The following is an 18,906-nucleotide window of genomic DNA, read 5'->3' on the forward strand; positions in this document are numbered from 1 at the left end:
GGATCAGGGGTCTGGAGTGCATTATTGTGTTGGGGAGTCCATTCTTCATTTGAGGGGTTCATTCTCAGGTAAGCAGTCCATTCTTGGGTCAGGAGTTCATTCTTGGGTTGGGGAGTCCATTTTGGGGTCAGGGAGGCAGTGCCTGGCTGAAATAACCTGGTGGCTACTTTGTAGCTGAGTGGTATTGGGCAGGTCACTTAACCTGCTAAACTTCCATTTATTCTCTACACTGGAGATGTATGCCCCTCCCTCACAGCAGTTGCATAAAAGTAAGTGACTTGATGCTCCTAAAGTGCTTAGCAGGGGCCTGACTGTAGCAGCCCCCGGTAAACAGTAGCTAAAGAAACCCATATCCTTCCCTACCACCCTCCAGATGTAAGGGTCTGGGCTCTGCCCTCCGGGCAGCACCAGCACAAACCCTGTTCACAGCAGAGGCCCCTGAATGTCTGTGGAATGAATCCATGTTCCAGGACGCCTGAGCTGGAAGCAGAAGGGAGTTCACTGAGAAATCTTCATGGGGAGGCAGACCTTAACTGGACCCCACAAGATGAATAAGACCTGGCCAGTAACCAGTGAGAGAGGCAGGCAACAAATACTGGGAACCCAGCTTCCCAAGGCAGCGGCTTCACGGGCATAAGTGTTCATGGGCATTTAGGGGACTGGCCAGAAAGTGTGTGAAAGAGGATGGAGGTAAGCTGGGGCCCCACAACTGCACCCAGCCAACATTGGACACAAATTAAAGGTGAAAAAGGATTACTGCTGATGGGCTGAGTATGCCCCATGTGTCTCCACAGTCACATGTGTGCCCACCAGTTCATGTTTGCCTCCAATCTGGTTACTGCATTAGCATGTCTCCTGTGGACTTAAATGGACCAGCTTCTCAGTGGCAACTCAATCAGGCTTTCATTGTGACCATATTTGTCATAGTAGGAAAGGTGAAACGTGAACTGCTTATGTGGTCAAGACTTCTGGGTCCATGTGACAATGATGACACCAGGTAGGTTTATCTCCTTGCTAATCAGAGCCTGCTTCTTTACCTCTCAAGTAGGGATCTTAGAGTTCCCACATGGGGAATGTTGACCTGAGCCCCACCCCTTCACCAGGACCAGGGCACTCATTCTCTCAACTGAAGACAACTGCCCACCCAAGGGCCTGCCCCCTTCATGGTCTAGTGAATGGTCTATGATGGGGGCATGGGGAACTCTTACCTCAACTTTGGACATCTCTGCACACACTTAAAGTTCCAGAGCTCCCTGGGGTAGCAGAGGCCCCTGTACAGCTGTATCACAGCCCAGCTGCTCCCTCACCTCCCACATTCGACTCCAAGAGCACAATTCCATGGTCTCTCCATGCAAATCTCTGCCTCAGAGTCTGTTTCCAGGGAATCAAACCTAAGACACCCCTCATAGTGTTGTCATGACAATCTAAGATAGAATAACTGTAGTCAGCAAAGCCCTAAGAAATGCTAAAACATGAGTATCTCCATCGTGGTCTTATTGTCATCATCAATATCTTATGCTCTGAACTCTGGCCAGTGTGCCTTAACCCTCTCGCTGCCTCCTGCAGTCCTCACTCCCCCACACTTCTGATAAAGTAAATGGTCCTCAGTGGCCCAAAAGCCAACCTTGAGGGATCTTATCATGGCCACAGCAACAGTTTGGCTCTGCAGCCACTTCTGCTTAACTTTCTGGGACAGACTCCTCTAGACTTCACGTTTGTGTTTGTTCCTGCTTTAATGATGGCTCAGGGCAAACTTCCCTCAGAAGCTGACCATAGAGCAGCTATTGGCCACCAAAATGACACCGGCCAGTGGGGGGTCAGGAGCCAATCCAGACAGACATTGCTGACATAAGGAAGCAGGCAAGCTGGATGCTCCTCATGTACCACTGCCCCGAGAGCCAGACAGGTGCAAGCCACACTGAAAGGGCTCTCAGTTTCAATCTTCTCTGAACTGAAGAAGATACTTTTCCAAGGAAAACTGAGATGGACCAAGGGCAGCTCGGGGCAGTGTTTCTTGGAGCTCTTTGTTCTCCAGGACAAATCTACTGATAAGTGGCTCCACAAACAAGTGGTCCAGACCATCTAGTACTTCACAGATGCCTCAATACCCTTGGATACTGCCACTACTGAGGGTGCTGTGCACGTGCCTAGATAGGATCTTTGTTGGGTTCACACTCTGCAAACACTCCAGAGTGCTATCACCCTGTAGGGCAGCCTCTTCCCAGGAGACTCATCCTTATCACCCCACATTGGGGTCCCACAAGGCTCCCATAAGGCCACAGACTGTGTATCCTCCCCAGGTCCTCTGTTCTCCACAGGCAAGAACATTCTGCAAGGAGGATCGCCTGCCAGCCTCATGTCTTCACTTTCTCTCACTCCATGATTCTTCCACCCAAATCCACCCCATTGCCATTTTCATTTTTTTTTTTTTTTACTTATTTTTTTAAGTGTTGTTTTTCCAGGATCCATCAGCTCCAATTCAAGTAGTTGTTCGAATCTAGTTGTAGAGGGTGCAGCTCACACTGGCCCATGCAGGGATTGAACCGGCAACCCTGGTGTTGCAAGCATCTTGGTCGAATCAACTGAGCCAACTGGCTGTACATCCCATTGCAGTTTTCATATGCCAGATTCTTCCTCAGTGACCACAGGGTAGCTTTGGTTTGGCCTGCCCGTCACGCACCCCACCCCTTATCTGGGACCTGAGTTGATTCCTTTGATCACAGAGTTGGGTGCAAGGCTGGCCCTGGCCAATCAGATTACTCCTTGTTCTGTCACAGCTGAGTGCGTGTGGTAGTTACTCTAACTATAACGAATTGGCCTGAAACTTAGTTGTGTGAAATAACCACTTATTATATTCATGGTTTCTGTGGGTCAGGAATTTCAGTAAGGTACAGTGGGCATGGCTGCTTTCTGTTTCACGATATCTAGAACCTCAGCTAGAAAACTCTAGTGGTCAGTGTTGGCTGTCACCTGGGTCTCAGCTCCTCCCAGATGAGCCTCTCCATGTCCTCTTTCCAGCTGTCCTAGTTCCCTGCATGGTAGCTGGGTTTAGGGATGAGTGTCCTGAGAGAGACAGAGATCAAGATAGGGAGAGAGGGAGTGAGAGAGGGAGGGAGAAAGAGAGAGAGGGGGAACCAGGTAGAGGCCATCTCAGTTTTGGTGACCCTGCTGGGAACTCACCTCTCCTCAGTTTCCAAGGGAGAGAACACAGAGGCCACCTCTTTGGGGAGGAGTGTCAGTCATATAAGAGCAGGTGGCATGGGAGATCTATAATAGTGTGGCCACCTGTGACTATGCAGTCTGCCATAGCACTTGCCACAGATGCAAGGCAGATAATGCACATAGTGCCTACCTCAGCTCTGAAACTGTGGGTGTCAGGTTCTGTATAAGCTTCACCCCCACAGCAGCTCTTTGATCTTGACAACTAGTGATGGGGTTCTGCTGCCCTCCCCAGTTTACAGGTGGTGAATTTGAGTCACAAGGAGGTTAATTGCAGAATGTGAACCCAGATCATGCAGCTAACTAGCAAGCAGCAGAGTCATGGATGAAACCCAGGCTGCCCAGGAGTTTCTACGGACTTAACCATGTTCTCAGGAAATTTGAGACTCCATTGCAAGCATTACATTAAAAGAGTACAGAACAATGTAGAAGAACAGGATATTAGATTAAAGGACCAGTCAGAAACATGAGATCATGAAAGAAATCTTAGAAAAGAATGATATGATTAGCAAAATAAGACAAATAATAAATCAATAAAAATGATGCAAAATTCAATAGATAAATAGAAAGGATGCAAAGAGAGAAACTTCTCTGGAGAACCCTGACTAATACACCTGGGAATTATTAATAAAACAGCAACACTTCATTATATGTGTGTGTGTGTGTGTGTGTGTGTGTGTGTGTGTGTGTGGTGTGTATCTGAGGAGATTTATTTTAAAATTGGCTCACATGATTATGGAGGCTAAGAAATCCCCTGATCTGCCATTTTCAAGCTGGAAAACCAGGAAAGTCAGTGGTTAATTGAGTCTGAGTCCAAAAGTCTGAGAACCAAGACCTCTGATGTATGAGAATAGGAGAAAATGGATGTCCCAGCTCAAGCAAAAATAGCAAATTCATCCTTCCTTGGCCTCTTTGTTCCATTCAGACTCCCAGTAGATTGGATGATACCACCCACCTTGGTGAGGCAGATCTCTTTACTCAGTTTACCAATTCATGTGCTAATCTCTTCCAGAAACACCCTCACAGACACACCCAGAAACAGTGTTTTACCAGCTATCTCAGCATCCCTTAGGCCAGTCAGGTTGACACATAAAACTAACCATTACGCCAGGGCACAGGTAAAAATAAAAGAGGGAAGGGGGAGAAAGTAGGTGGGAGAAAGTCATCCAAAAACTAAAATAACATTTCCAGAGTTGAAGGAAACCCATCCATACTAAAAAGGCCCAAGAGTCCCTAAGGAATGACTCAAGGAGTAACAGGAATTTCAGGCAATGAACCATGTTCTTGAAAGGCTGGTAGACTAGAGGTTGTGATTAATGCACATTATTATTTTGTCAATAGCAAAAGCAACAAAGATTTAAAAAAATTAAAAACTCCAAGAAAAACAAAATCTTGCGTCATTAAGACAGGGTCCAAATAGGAAGCAAAGTAAAGCGAGCGTGACTTAAGGAGTGCAGGAAAAGAGAATACCTTGGACTTTGAATCTAGGAGCATAATCCTTGGAGTGGTACAGATGTCATGAGAAAGAATTAGTGAATCCTCACACACTGTGTGGTTCTGCAGTGATCAACCATTACATAATGTAAACTCTCTTGATTTGTTTTTAATATTTAGATTCAATCTAGACAAACGATAGGAGATATAATCAGTTGTAGAATAGAAAGTAAATGTAGTCAGCCTTGACATTGTAAATACAAAGATATTCCTGACTATATTAGTTAGAATTAGATTTGATGGCATCTAACAAATAAACTCGAAATGATGTAAAAAAAAAGTCACATAAAAGATGTCTGTGTGTAACAATTCAGAGCTCTTGTGGCAGCCCCATGAAATCACAATAGAACCAAGTCCTTCCCTAGGATCTAGCCCACATCTGCCTGGTTCAAAACGGCAGCCAAAGCACCAGCTATCACATCTGCATTTGGGGTAGTACAGGGGAGAAAGAGGGAAAGATGGCCCAGTCTCCTTACTTTTAGAAAATCCCACACTGCAAAGTACATCTTATCAACCGAAAAAGTCATATACCTGCCACAGCTAGTTGTGAGAGAAATGAGGAAGCATGGGTTTCAGGCTGGGCAGCCATGTACAGAGTTGACAGCAACTCCCTGACTGTGTGCATAGATGGGACTTAGGAAGAGATAGTTGAGAGAACTGCTATTTTCATCCAAGAGAGCAGAAAAATGATATCCTTTATCATTGATAGAATAGGAAACAGAGGAGTAATAGCTTTTTTAAAGCTACAAAGTAACCACTGGAACATAATGAAATTGGCTAAGCATATATCTTGTGAATGAGCCTTCCTTGTAATGAAGTCCTTGGAGAATGTCTAAAGCTGATGAATCAAGCAATTGAATTACAAGCTTATTATTCAGAATTATAGAGGTAACAGGCAAAAAAAAAAAAAAATAGAAACAGTAGCAAGTGTTTGCCACAGCCTCTTGTGGCAAACAAATGCTGTTAGATCCTGCACCAAAAAACTATATTGAAAATGAGGAAAAGCTTAGTGCTGTGTTTATAAGTCACCTGTCTTCAGAGCTGCCAAAGGCTTGGGGTGCATGACTATATGTGGCCTTCTTCCTTGGATTGACTCCACACAGCAAATGGAGCCACTTGCTTCACTGCTGCTTAAGCCAGGCTCATTTCCAGAAGGTGCCCATGTGATTTGGTGACAAATCCTACCAATTTGTCATTACGCTCATCCAAAATTTAAAAGCCAGTTGTTGAAGGAATTGTTGGCAAATAAGGAAGCTGCAGTTGATGCAAAATGTCAAAGCAAACTAACTTTTCCTGGATGCTTACTTTGTGCTGACCCTGTGCTAAACACTCACTATAAATTTTTTCACTAGCTCCTCAGGTCATCCCAAGGAGATGGATATTATTACCGTCCCCATTCTACAGATGAGGCAGCTGAGCTTCTGGGACGTTACCTCACTTGCCACAATCACTCTGCTAAGCCACAGGATTTTTAACTTAGAAGTACCTTTACATGTAAAGGAGTTTCTGGAATCATATTTCAACCAATGGACTGAGACCTGCCTTGTTCAATCAGAACTGTAGCCTCTGTAGCCTCATATACATCTTTACCAAACAATTAGAGCACCTCCATAATGACCAATCAGGACACGATTCCAACCAATTAGGACAGTGCTATATGGACCAATCAAATTATGCAAATTGGGATTCCTCATTTACATAGAAATGGACTGATCAGGGACCAAAACAGGAATTTTCCTATAAAAGTATTTTTCCCAAAATTCCTTTGTTTGTGGGGGAGGGAGGTGAGGGAAGCAAGCACACTTTCCGTTTTCACAGGATGCTGTGTTTTCTGGGTTTGCAAACTGTTCACCTGAGGAGTCTCTCCTTTTATTGACCCTTGATTGGAGACTCTTGTTGGCATTAGACTGGTGGCTGGGGACCTTTTGCTGACAAAATAAAAATAGCTTACATGGGAAATATGAGGAAACTTAAGGCAACACAATATCCAACCTAGTGGGCATGCAGTAAGTCAACTCTCATTTTCATTCCATTGATGCTATGATTTGGAGTTTTGTACATTACATGCTAATTTCACTGCCTCAGACTTTATGAAGACATTTCAGTGTGAATACTCTCCATAGATGCTAGCTCACCCTCTCTATGCAGCCTCCAACTTAATTTTTTATACTCCAAATTTTTCACCTCCTTGATTTAGGTGTGGGGGGATTGCCTATATTAAAAAGCTCACCCAGTTTCTAAATTTGTCCTGAAACCAGAGAGCAAGAGTTACCTTAGGAATGCAAGCAAAGGTATGTCATAGATAGATAAGGTATGAGATGAAGGCACATACACTCTAAAGATCAGTAAATCTCACCATGCCAAAGGCTCTGACAGATTTTCAAGGAATTAATATTCAGTCTCTCAGACCAGTCAATGGACCTGAGATTCTTGTGTCTAAAGAAACCAAAATTTTAAATTTATGCTATAAACTGTAAGTTTCCCAAGTCCCACGCTAATTGGTTCTATTCTATTGAGCCTGTTTTTTTGTTTGTTTGTTTTTTAAATTCAGTGGGGGAAAAAAAAATTAGCCCAGATTCCAGCTTAGCTGAAATACAGCTAGTTTTAGGCCTGGAGAACAGAAAGAATCACAATACCAACCAAGCTCTGAGCTTGAGCCAGGAGGTTTTCCTAGCCCAATTCACAGGACACACGAAGGTAAGTGTCCCTATTTGGCATACTTTTGTCACTTCAAGCCTTATCCACACCCTCAACTCTTTTCTTTCTCACATTTACGTAGCTGAGTTTCCCACTTAACAAAAATTGATTTTCCTCTATGTATCCTTTAGGATCAGATCAGGTACTTGCTCAGGTAGAGTTCAATAGAAGCTCTGCCAGCTTCATCATCTTGGTGGTTAATATTCCTGGTTCCCTCACAGGACATCCTGACTCTCCACATGATATCTCCTATTAAAAGCCTTAGCTGGGTCACTGTCTGGTCACTGTCGCTGCTGGTTTCCCGTGATCGCATCAAGTCGTGAAGTTTCACTAGTCTTTTAACTAGTATCACCCCAACTACGGGTGAACAGAGGACGTGGGAAAAGGGACCTCTGCGTGACCCGCACACATTCCCCATCCTCCCCCGCTAAGCTATCTCCTGAGGCAGAAGGGCCGACGTACCCTCAACGCGGGGGTGGGTCGGATTCTATGATCCGGTTGACCAATGAGAAGTCCAGCATGGATATGCAGCGGTCTTCTGAAAAAGCGCCCCTCCCGGAAGTCGCCACCTCCTTTGAGCCACACCTAGGCGGAGCTAGCCTCCCGGCCCGCCGTCCCACTGGTTGGCACAGTTGCCCGTCACAAGGAGGTGGGCGTGGCCGGAGTCGGGGGCGCTGGCTTCTGAGTGAAGAACCGACAACCGCGCGGTAACCGGCAGAGGCCGTTGTCAAAGCTCCTGGCTCAGAGGGCCCGGCACCGGGGAGGAGCCTCCCGGGAGGAAGAGGAGGGGTGGATGACGGCTTTTCCTGGCTCCTCCTGAGGCGAGCGGCGGAAGAGTGCAGGGCCGCGGCAAGCACGCCGGCGACCTTCCGGGGCCGGCCCTCCGTGGAGTTGCGGCCCGGGTGGGGCGCAGCGGACTGGGGCCGCGGTTCCCCAGCTGACCGAGGCGGCCGCCGCCGCGCACGCTGACCCCGGCCGCCCAGCTGGCCGAAGTCGCCGCCCACGTGACTCGAGGCCGCCCCTCTCACCCTCGACTTCACCGGCGCAGGTTCGTGACCCCCCTTCAGTCAGTCTGAAGACCACAGGTTAGGCCGAGGAATCCCCTAGACTCACGTGTGTACCCCACGCCCTCCCTCCATTGTCAGGAATAAGCCGGTTTTGTCCTTGTCCACGTGGCGGCGTTGCAGTTCTGTATCAGGCTATCACGCGTGCAGAAAGCTAGGCAGTAAATTCGCCTGGGGATTCAGAGTATGTACTGGACCTGGAGCAGGTCCCGGGCCAGAACATGGCCGGGGAGAGGATACTTTACGTTTTTTATTAAAAGCCACTCATCACCTGACCTGAAATGAGGCCTGATGCATCTTCTCTGGTCCCGCTCCAAAGAACTGGACGGTGGGGACTTTTGAAGACGGCGAGCTTCACAGCCTCTCTTCTTCCACTTTTCAGTCTCATTATTTTTTCTAATTTGATACAGACTGGCTAGCCGGAAGCTCTGTGGGTGACTGAACCACAGGAAGTGGCAGTGGTCGTTTTAATGCTTATGGGGGCGGAGCAGGTTAAACTGGACAGACTGCTTTGGCAGAAGTGGGGAACGTGATCCAGGAACGGGTGGAGATGGAGCGTTTCCAAAATTGAAATGAGATGGTGGAAAGAGAGGAATGTCAGTGTGAGAAATAATGTGGGCTTTGGGTCGTTGGGAATTCCAGCAAGAGAGAAATGTGGGCCCCTGAAAGAAAATTTTCAAACTAGCCATCCTGGAACTGTGCTGTTATAGACTTGATATCAAAAGTGCAGGAGCTTAAAAAAACAAGCAAGTAAAAGAACAACATAGTCTTGACAACATTTTCAGGGGCCACACACGTTCTTATAAATGATAAATCTGGAGTGTACTTACTGTCAAGACCTTGATCCAGACCTAAGTTTCAATTTTCTTATTAGTAAAATTGTTATTATAGTAATACCCTCTCATCATCCATTTGTGGTGACCATTAAATGAAGTAATACATGTAAAACACTTAGCAAGTACTAACTCAAGAGTGTTGAGGCCTGACTTTAGGTCCATGGAGAGAGTGGAAAACCCAACATCTGTACCTGGCTCTGGAACTGCTCATTTCTAGAACTAGTCTCCCTCCCAGCTCCTTACAGTTCTTTACAAGAGGCGGAGGGCTCCACCTTTGTCAGCCCTTAAGAGTACCTGACTCCTTCCCAGTCCTGTGTGGAATCTTTTATGTATTTCACAAACAGATATTAAAAAAAAAAGTTCCAGTCTGTGAAATGAAAAAATTTATCACTATTTAATTTTGTAATTCTAAACATATCCACTATTTTAGTAATGTTGTCCTCTGTTGGACTTTTTAAAATTTGTTTAGTGAAATATTTTAACCATGCAGAAAAGAACAGAACTAGAACAGTGAACCAGATCCTGGAAAAAATAAAAAAAATAAAAAAATAATGATATTTCTTTATGCTTTTGGACATTTTTTTTTAAAGAAATGTTACATTTCAGCTATAGTTGAAACTCTCTTGCCACCACCAGCCCCACCACCACACCATAGAATTTCTTCGATTCTAACTTGTCTTTCCGTCATGTCTCACAGGACTTACCTGGTGGGTATTTGTGCTCACAGATGCTAGGTATTCTCCATTCTCATTCCCAGTAAGCCTCCGGGTTTGCTTCTTATAGCTGATAAGAATTATGGCCACCATTTTGGTTCTGTCCTCTTGGCATTTGTTCTCTTACCATCTTAAGAAGCCTCCCCTTTTTTTGCCCTTCCAGTCTCCATTGGGTGAACTCATGATAGGCTTTCCCAGACTGTGACTAGCTGATTAGCATGCACCATCTAATTGGCCTTTATTGGGCCACTGTTCACTTCCACATGGTTCACTGTCTTTACCCAGGGTAAACTGGTTCCCTACTTCTCTAGAGACAGTCACACCTGTTCCACGCTTTCAGGAAAAAGTGGGTTTCCATAGTCCAGTACTATATTTTATAAAAGAAGATGTTTAAAATTCATAATAATAGCTACCATTTTCTGAGTATGTAGGTATCCAGCTTTGTAACTATACAGTTGGTATGTATTGTCTTATTTGATTCTCACATTACAACTATGCCACAAGTGGTAGTATTCCCATTTTAAAATGAGCAAACTGAGGCTCAGTAAGAATAGATGCTGGCAGGAATTTGAGCCTAGAGTCATCTCTCTACAGTATGTAATTGTTTTGCCACCAATAGAAGAGGAGTGTTTCATTGTCAGGGCAGAACGAAGTTTGGCATTCACATGAGTTCTCTTCAATCTTCCTGCCCCACAGCCCCGGCTCCATCAGGTGCCAGAAACACCTGGCTGAGATCTCTTTCATCAAAGCCAGAGATGGCATCAGTGGACTTCAAGACCTACGTGGATCAGGCCTGCAGGGCTGCTGAGGAGTTTGTCAATGTCTACTACACCACCATGGATAAGCGGCGGCGTCTGCTGTCCCGCCTATACATGGGCACGGCCACCCTGGTGTGGAACGGAAATGCTGTTTCGGGACAAGAGTCCTTGAGTGAGTTTTTTGAAATGTTGCCTTCCAGTGAGTTCCAAATCAATGTGGTAGATTGTCAGCCTGTTCATGATGAAGCCACCCCAAGCCAGACTACAGTCCTCGTTGTGATCTGTGGAACAGTGAAATTTGAAGGCAACAAACAACGGGACTTCAACCAGAACTTCCTCCTGACCGCCCAGGCCTCGCCCAGCAATGCAGTGTGGAAAATAGCAAGCGACTGTTTTCGGTTCCAGGACTGGGCCAGCTAGTATGGCAGGAAAGGCCTCTGCTTCAGCCCCAGCTCTAGAGGAAAACTCAGACCTCAAAATGTGAGGACACAAATTCCTGTTTGTTGTTGCAGCTACACCTCCTAGGCTGAACTCTGCATTTGCTCGAGTCCAAGAAGCTCCTTTCTGAGTGTAAAGTTGTTGGTCATAGTTCCCTTTTCAAAGTAGTACAATTTTCTATTTTTCTATTTGCCCAACAGAGACCCTGGTTCTGGGAATTCTGACAAATAAAACGATAATACAAATGTTCCTTTTCCCTTGTCTGATGAGTTTGATTAGATTTGAAGGAGAAGAAGGGTTAAAGGCAGTAAGCTTAGTAAAAGGCACCTGCTGAGGTGTGTGGTCCAGGGCCAAGCACATGTCCTAGACATAGGTGTACTGGAGCTAAGCTTCACAGTCGTCTCCACACTGGAATTCTTGGGACACGTTGAAATTACTTTTACTCAGGTCACATATCCCAGACCCACTGTACCCGAATATCTGAGGGTAGGGCTGAGCATTGCCATGTTTCAAAAGCACCCTAAGTGTCTTAATGTGTAGTGCACTTTACATCAGAATCACCTAACAGAGGTGATTGGGCACTACCTTAGAACCTTAGCTGAGAGTTAAATGAGAACAGGTGAAATACTAAAGCATTAATAACTGCTTATAAATGAACACCTATATTAACTACTCTCAACAAAGAGAAAGTGAAGAACTGGTTTTAAGAGGAAGAGGTACTGGGGTTGGGGTGGTGGAGGCATCAGAATTAGAAGCTAGTTTTATTGACTCTGAAGAACAACTCTAATCACATTTCTTTAATGTAAAAAAAAAGAATAGAAAATTGTAGAAGATTCCATCATCCTTTGACCAATAGATGAGATCTCGTATGCACATGACTTCCCCAGTTAAATTTTCTTTGACAAGTGTGCCACCCTGTTTCCCCGAAAATAAGACCTAGCCGGACAATCAGCTCGAATGCATCTTTCAGAGCAAAAATTAATGTAAAGTAAAATAACACCAGGTCTTATATTAATTTTTGTTCCAAAAGACATTAGAGCTGATGTTCCAAAAGACATATTAGAGCTGATGTTCCAAAAGACATATTAGAGCGGCTAGGTCTTATTTTCGGGGAAACACAGTAGGTTTGAGATAGGGTTGTGGGTTAGGATTTGGAAAGAGAATTTGAGAAGGTAAAGAATACTGATGTGTATGTTGACATAAATGACAGTTTTCCTCCTACTACCCTTTCCCTTATCTAGTTCCTGAAGCCCAATGTTTAGTGAGACAGTACCCACCTGAAAAAGGACTTCCCAGCTCGATTTATTGCTAAGTTTGACTTATGACCAAGTCCCAACCAATGAAGCAGAAGGGCTAGGCTTGTGGGAATATTGCTCAAAAGACTTCTTCCTCCGTTCTACTTCCTGGAAAACAGCTGATGGCTCGACCACTGGCTCTGACTCAACTTTGGACCATGAGGACAGCTCAGCTATACCCTAAAGGTAGATTTGTGTTGAACCGGAAGGAGCCTGGGTCTCTGGTTAAACCACCATGTTAAACCACCAAAGTGACCCCAGTTTGGCTACCTCCTGACTTCTTAAATGAGAGGTAAATCCTATCTTAAAGCCATTATTGTTTTAGGGTATGTGTTACCTACTGTAGCAAAGCCTATTCTCAAGTGAGGAAAAAGGTTTGCAATGGGCAGACAGTAAACGTGTTGTAAGGGAATGGCTCTGCCATGGCACTCCGGGGAACCAAAGCAGGCCCAGGTGTGTTCCTTGCCCTCAAGGGATTCATAATCTAATCAGGCCAGGCATCAAAATACCATGCTTCCCCGAAAATAGGACTGGTTCTTACATTAATTTTTTGCTCCAAAAGACACATTAGGGTTTATGTTCAGGAGATGTCATCCTGAAAAAAAAAATCGTGCTAGGGCTTATTTTCTGGTTAGGTCTTATATTCAGGGAAACAGTAGTAAAACCAATTTCAAAGCCACATACAAAGAGTGATCCAACAAGTCAAATAGATGCTGGTAAAATACATATGAGATATACAAGAGTGAGGTTCCAAACCAAGATGTAGACTTGTGAGAGACCCTGGAGCACTGTCCTTCAGGGTAGTGAATGGAGTGGGGTGGGAGGATTAATACAGAGATTTGCTTGGAGGGAGATGCTGCTGGACTTCAAATCTCAAAGGCCTTACAGGGCCAGGAGGAAAACCACCTTTATTTACCTCAGACCTGGATAGAGGGTCCAAGTCTGATCAGGCCCTCTGCGAGCTTGACATGAACTCCCAGAAGTCTGAATCATGTTGACCTAGAAGCTTCAAGACAATAGCTCTTGTCCCTGTGGAACAATACATTTAAGGAAAAGTGTAGTAGGCATTCTAAAAGGCACTAAGGTAGGCCTCTAGTGGCCTACCAGTATCCATTCTCCCTTCAGGAACAGGGCAAATGGGTTTTTAGTTCAGAAAACACTCAAATGGAAGACCAATCTTCCCTAACCCACCAAGTTAGGGTGAACCTGCGACTCGATTGGGCAAGAGGTGTATGAGCACAGATTGTGAGACACTTCAGGGAAGTTTCCTTGGAAGATTGGAGCAGCCAATCTTTATTCCCGACCCTTGTTTACTCCCAACTTTACTCCACCCTGCTGTTTGGAAAGCACTAGTGAGAGTTGGTGTTCTAGGTGCTCTAGGGGGCCATGATGCCCAATCTGGCCACATGAAATGGATGGAGGAATGGAAAGCAGGACCTGGGACCCCTGTCAACCTCATGGAACCCCTCACCAGCATTGGAAGAACCCCTCTGGCTTCTCTCAGGTGAGCAAGAAAGACACTTCCATTTTATTGAAGCCACTGTTGTTTGGGGGCCCTTTTACATGCAGGCAAACGTAATCATCAGTAAAAAACTGGAGAAGAGTATGTGCAATAAAGGACAGGATTTACAAGTTCTGACAATTAAGTTCGTGAACTTGCCACCATGTGCTTACATTGGCAACACTTACAAACAGCTTGGTAAGGTTTGATAACCTTGGTATATCAGTGTCTCATAGCTGTGTTTGTGTCGACATGTGATGGTATCTTACTGAGTGGCGTGCATTATTGTGTGTTTTTGTGTGCCGTCTGAAGAATGTCTGAGTTTGAATTTAGAGCAATGAACAAACATTAAATTTCTTATAAAACTTGGCAAGAGTGGAAGTGAAATCAAGGACATGTTAGTCCAAGTTCATGGGGATAATGCCATGAAGAAAATGGCAATGTATAAATGGATTAAACATTTTTTTCTGAGGAGAGAGAATGTGTCACTGATGAGAGAGGTCAGGGCAGCCAGTAATGAGCAGAACTGATGAAAACATTGCAAAAATTAGTTGAATCGTGTCAAAATCACCGGCTTACTGTGAGAAGCATAGCAGACCAAGTAAACATCGATAGAGAAACAGTTAAGAAAATCTTAACTGAAAATCGTGACATGAGGAAGGTGTGTGCAGAAATGGTCCCAAAGGAGCTCACTGATGAACAAAAGCAAAGGAGAGTTGAAGTTTGCCAAGACCTTTTGGAGAAGCAAGATGATGTTTTGGGCCATGTTATCACTGGTGATGAAACATGGCTGTACCAATATGACCCTGAAACAAAGCGTCAAAGTGCACAATGGAAGTCAGCCAATTCTCCACGACCAAAAACTTCCGTCAGTCCAGATCAAAAATCAAAACAATGCTGTTAACCTGTTTTGATATCGGAGGGATTATTCATTATGAATTTGTACCAACTGGACAAACAGTTAACTATTTGGAAGTGCTGAAAAGGTTGTGTGAAAACATTAGATGAAAACAGCCTGAACTTTTTGCCAATCATTCACGGCTCTTGCATCATGACAATGCACCAGCTCACACAGCACTGTCTGTGAGGGAGTTTTTAGCCAGTAAACAAATAACTGTATTGGAACACCCTCCCTACTCACCTGATCTCACCCCTAATGACTTCTTTCTTTACCCAAAGGTAAAGAAATACTGAAAGGAAGGTATTTTAATAACATTCAGGGCATCAAGGGTAATATGACAACAGCTCTGATGGCCATTCCAGAAAAAGTTCCAAAATTGCTTTGAAGGGTGGACTAGGTGCTGGCATTGGTGCATAGCTTCCCAAGGGGAGTATTTCAAAGGAGACTAGTGATATTCAGCAATGAGGTACGTAGCAGTTTTTTAAGGATGAGTTTGTGAACTTAATTGTCAGAACTCGTATTACTTTACTACATAAAAAAAACCATTACAAATCAGTAAGGAAGAAAATCAGTAAGAAAAATCGGAGGAAAAAACAGCACAAGAAAAGAAACAGTCAAATCACAAAAATATATATGGAAGGGAGGGAGGAAGGAAGGGAGGGAGGAGGGAAGGGAGGAAATGATGAATAACTCACAATTATTGTAGTAGAATTAGCCAAGGTCTGCAATGGACACTGATGGTGTCCTCACATCCATCCCTCTCCCTATTGCATAGCAGCACCTAAGTGATGCCAGGTGGTACCAACTCCCCCATCAGACTGACAATAGCCAGTAAACTCCAAACTCCCCAGTGCTTGCCAGGATGGGACTTCAGGGTGCCAGTGTCTGTTGCCACATAAGAAGGTAGGGAGAGTAGGGGGCAGAGTGTTTTGGGGAGAGATTTCCTGGGAGAAAGCTGCCCACCTGCTCCTAGACCTCTATTCTGTCCCTCCAACAAGCAAGAATGGTAAGGTGCCATCTCCCTTACCTTTAGAGCAGAGAGAAGGGGCTTCCACAGGATCTGCTGAGCTTAGCAGAAGCGTCCTGGAGTATGAGACCCCATTGGACACAGCCTGAAGTGACCTTGAGTCCAGGGCCACTTGGGATAGCTGGGCTAGGGTGGATATTGCTGCTGTGTTGGGAAGGATCTCACCTTCCTCTAACAGCATCCACCTTGGAGACTGAATGGAGAGCTGGCAGGAATAAGGGACAGGGTAGCAGGAAGGACAGTGGCTGCTGCATTGAGGTGAGCCTGTTCTCAAGGGCAAGCCTGGGTCACTTTCCTGGCTGAAACATGGGCCTGAGCAGGGATCCCGCTCAGGGAGTGTCTCAGGTGCTGGGTGATTAGGCCCTTGGAGAGGCTAAGAGAAAGGTGGGTGTAGTCCTCAGGGTTCCTCAGAGTCACTAGGGGAGCAAGAGCCCTGCAGAATAGGAGGTACATTCTCCAAGGCCAGAAGAACTCAGCAGTGTTTGGGGGCTTCAGAAAATCCACTCAAGTGCCCTAGCAGAGAAAAAAAATCACAAGTTCAGAGAGAGCAAACTCTTCTTACCAGAATACTTAGCTCCAAAGGATCATTGTTGAGAAACTTAGTGGTGATGGAGGTAGGTGTAGTGGGCTAGAAGGGTGCCTCTGCCTCCTCCTACATGGTGGCTGGCCTGGTTGAGAGAAGAACAGGGTACAAGGACTTTTAACCCTCGAAGCTTTGCAGGGGAATTTAAATGAATGCAGGACTGTTTCATCTAACAGTGAGCACAAGGTGTCATCAGGGTGATAGGGAAAGTGCCCCCACTGAAGGGGGTGTGGGGGGATCATGAGCTGTACCACCATCCCATCCATCAGCTCAGCCAAACATCATTTGTGGGTCTCAGCCTGGTAGACAGACCACCCCATTTCACCCAGGACTGATGGGTTCCTGCACATGGGCTTTCAGTGCTAAGATCAAGAAAGCCCTGAAAAAACTGGGACTAGGTGGTTACCCCACTCTCATCCCAATTTGTGCTTCAGAATAGTAAACCCTAAACTGCACTGTGGTCTCTGGAAACAGGGAAGGAGGGGAGTGGGTCAGGGCTACAGCCATTAGCGCTGGCATCAGGGAGGGCATCACGCTGTCCAGTGGAGCCCTTGAGGACAGACATGTCCCACCAGCCACATGGGACACCTGAACACTTGATATGTGGTTCACGTGATCAAGCAACTGGGTTTTTATTTTAATTAAATCTGAATAGCCACATGGTTCCTACTGTATTGGTATACAACAAAAGTGGAATTGCTGGTCCTGAGACAGGTAGCTGGGAAACAGGGAAATGAAGGACTGTCGCAACCTCAGGGGCCTGAGTGCTCACAGGGGACAGCAAGTTCCTTCTTAGTTGCAATCTCTGAACCAGACAGGATTCCACAGTCCCTATTGGGCACAGGACATGAAATGCAGACAGCCTGCTACTGTCTCCTAAGGAAGGAATATCTCCTTGTAACTGGGGAAATTACACTGAATCTTGGCTCTTGTCTTCTTGATGGAAAGACTTCAATCAAGAGACAGAAATATTGTGTATGAACAGCAGAAGTTTATTAGTAAAAGAGAGGACACTCTGAGACATGGAGTGGGCTGACCTAAGAGAGGGAAGCAGCCTAGAACAGCAAGTTTATTAGAAAATGTGAGTACACTCCAAGATGTGGAGCTAGACTTGGAGCTGCTGACCCAAGGGAGGGAAGCAGCCTTTCCTTACATTGCGTGAATGCTTTTATTTCTATGGATAGAATTGCCTCCCCTTCTCCCTTCTCTTATCTCTCTCTCTTACCCTGAGGTGCCTAGTCCTCTGGCATTTAGCAATGCATTACTTTGATTTAGGGGCATGTGTAAACACATCCCCTTGGGTTTGGAGGATGTGTTTACACATTCTGTTATATAAAACCCTGGAGTCTTGTTGGTCTATTAAGGTATTGGTGACAAACAGGATGGGCTTCCCCCCTTCTCTGACTTTTAACAACACATCTCTTTGATTTTGAGGTATGTGTAAGCCTGGAGTCCTGCTGGGCAACTGCCAGGGGCTTGACCCAAGTAGGAGATTCAGCAAGGGGCTTTCTAATCTAGGCTAAATTTCTCCTTCTGCTCATTTCTATCTACCTACCCCTCAAGAGTTACAGAACCTGAAATTTTTTAGGAAAGGGGATGATGTGTCTCTTCTGTATCTACTTCCTGCTGAAAGAGGGCAATGTCACAGTCAGGGTCTTATCCTCTTGCTCTCTGTCAGGAGGAAGGAGGTGTTTTCCCTGTACTGCTGGCAGGTGGGAGGCAAAAGTTTCAAATGACAGTGTTGAAAGGAGGCTGGTATAAATCTTAAGTCTTCTATTTCCAGAGGAACATGTTGGAATCCCGGGAGGACAATCATTTTTTGAGTGGAATTGCTCTAATGTGTAGGAGACAAATTTGACAAGTATTTTTAAAAGACATGGGCCAAAGAGTAGTAGAAGTAGGAAAAAGAAAAATAAGAATTAAGAGAAAAATCAACCAGTAGATAGATAGTAGTCAGGGGTTAGTCATCAATACTTAGTGGCACTTTTTGAACAGCAACTCGAGGTCCTCTAGTGGCTGACAGGAGTACTGTGATCCAGTTAGCAAGTCTCCTTCATCAACTTTCCAGGGTTTTATCCCGGAGTGATGTATACAGTTAGAGATTCCTGGCACATTGACGATTGTAGGGGGAGAAAGTAAGACAGTGAAGGGACCCTTCCAAGTTAGGCTCAGTTGGGATGTGGGAGTGTCGTCTTTCCAAGATCTGATGAGAGCTGGCTGCCAGGCAGGTACGTACTGGGTTGGTGATAGTAGGTTCTATCCTGTAGGCGAGGGCAGAGCCTTTTGTGCATAGGCCCTGAGGGCTTCCTGGAACTGCCCTAGAAAGATGACATATTGAAGGAGGTTTGTAGCTTCTGAATCTAGGAGTGTGTCAGATGAA

At 45.2% G+C, this 18,906-nt stretch overlaps 1 protein-coding gene across 1 annotated transcript; it reads left to right on the forward strand.

Annotated features, from left to right (window-relative positions):
* Positions 1–8,316: 8,316 nt before the first annotated feature.
* On the forward strand, positions 8,317–11,336 carry NXT1 (nuclear transport factor 2 like export factor 1). The gene is made up of 2 exons (XM_019718659.3): positions 8,317–8,458; positions 10,720–11,336. The coding sequence occupies exon 2, from the start codon at positions 10,779–10,781 to the stop codon at positions 11,199–11,201; it is 423 nt and encodes a 140-aa protein (XP_019574218.1). The 5' UTR covers positions 8,317–8,458; positions 10,720–10,778; the 3' UTR covers positions 11,202–11,336.
* Positions 11,337–18,906: the final 7,570 nt, after the last annotated feature.

This window comes from Rhinolophus sinicus, chromosome 13 (assembly GCF_057876585.1).
Source record: "Rhinolophus sinicus isolate RSI-liver-muscle chromosome 13, RSI-T2T, whole genome shotgun sequence".
Classification (NCBI taxonomy): Eukaryota; Metazoa; Chordata; class Mammalia; order Chiroptera; family Rhinolophidae; genus Rhinolophus; species Rhinolophus sinicus.

Bases quoted from the DNA above. Each gene is read 5' to 3' on its own strand.
- NXT1 (XM_019718659.3), top strand. From the start codon at position 10,779: ATGGCATCAGTGGACTTCAAGACCTACGTGGATCAGGCCTGCAGGGCT.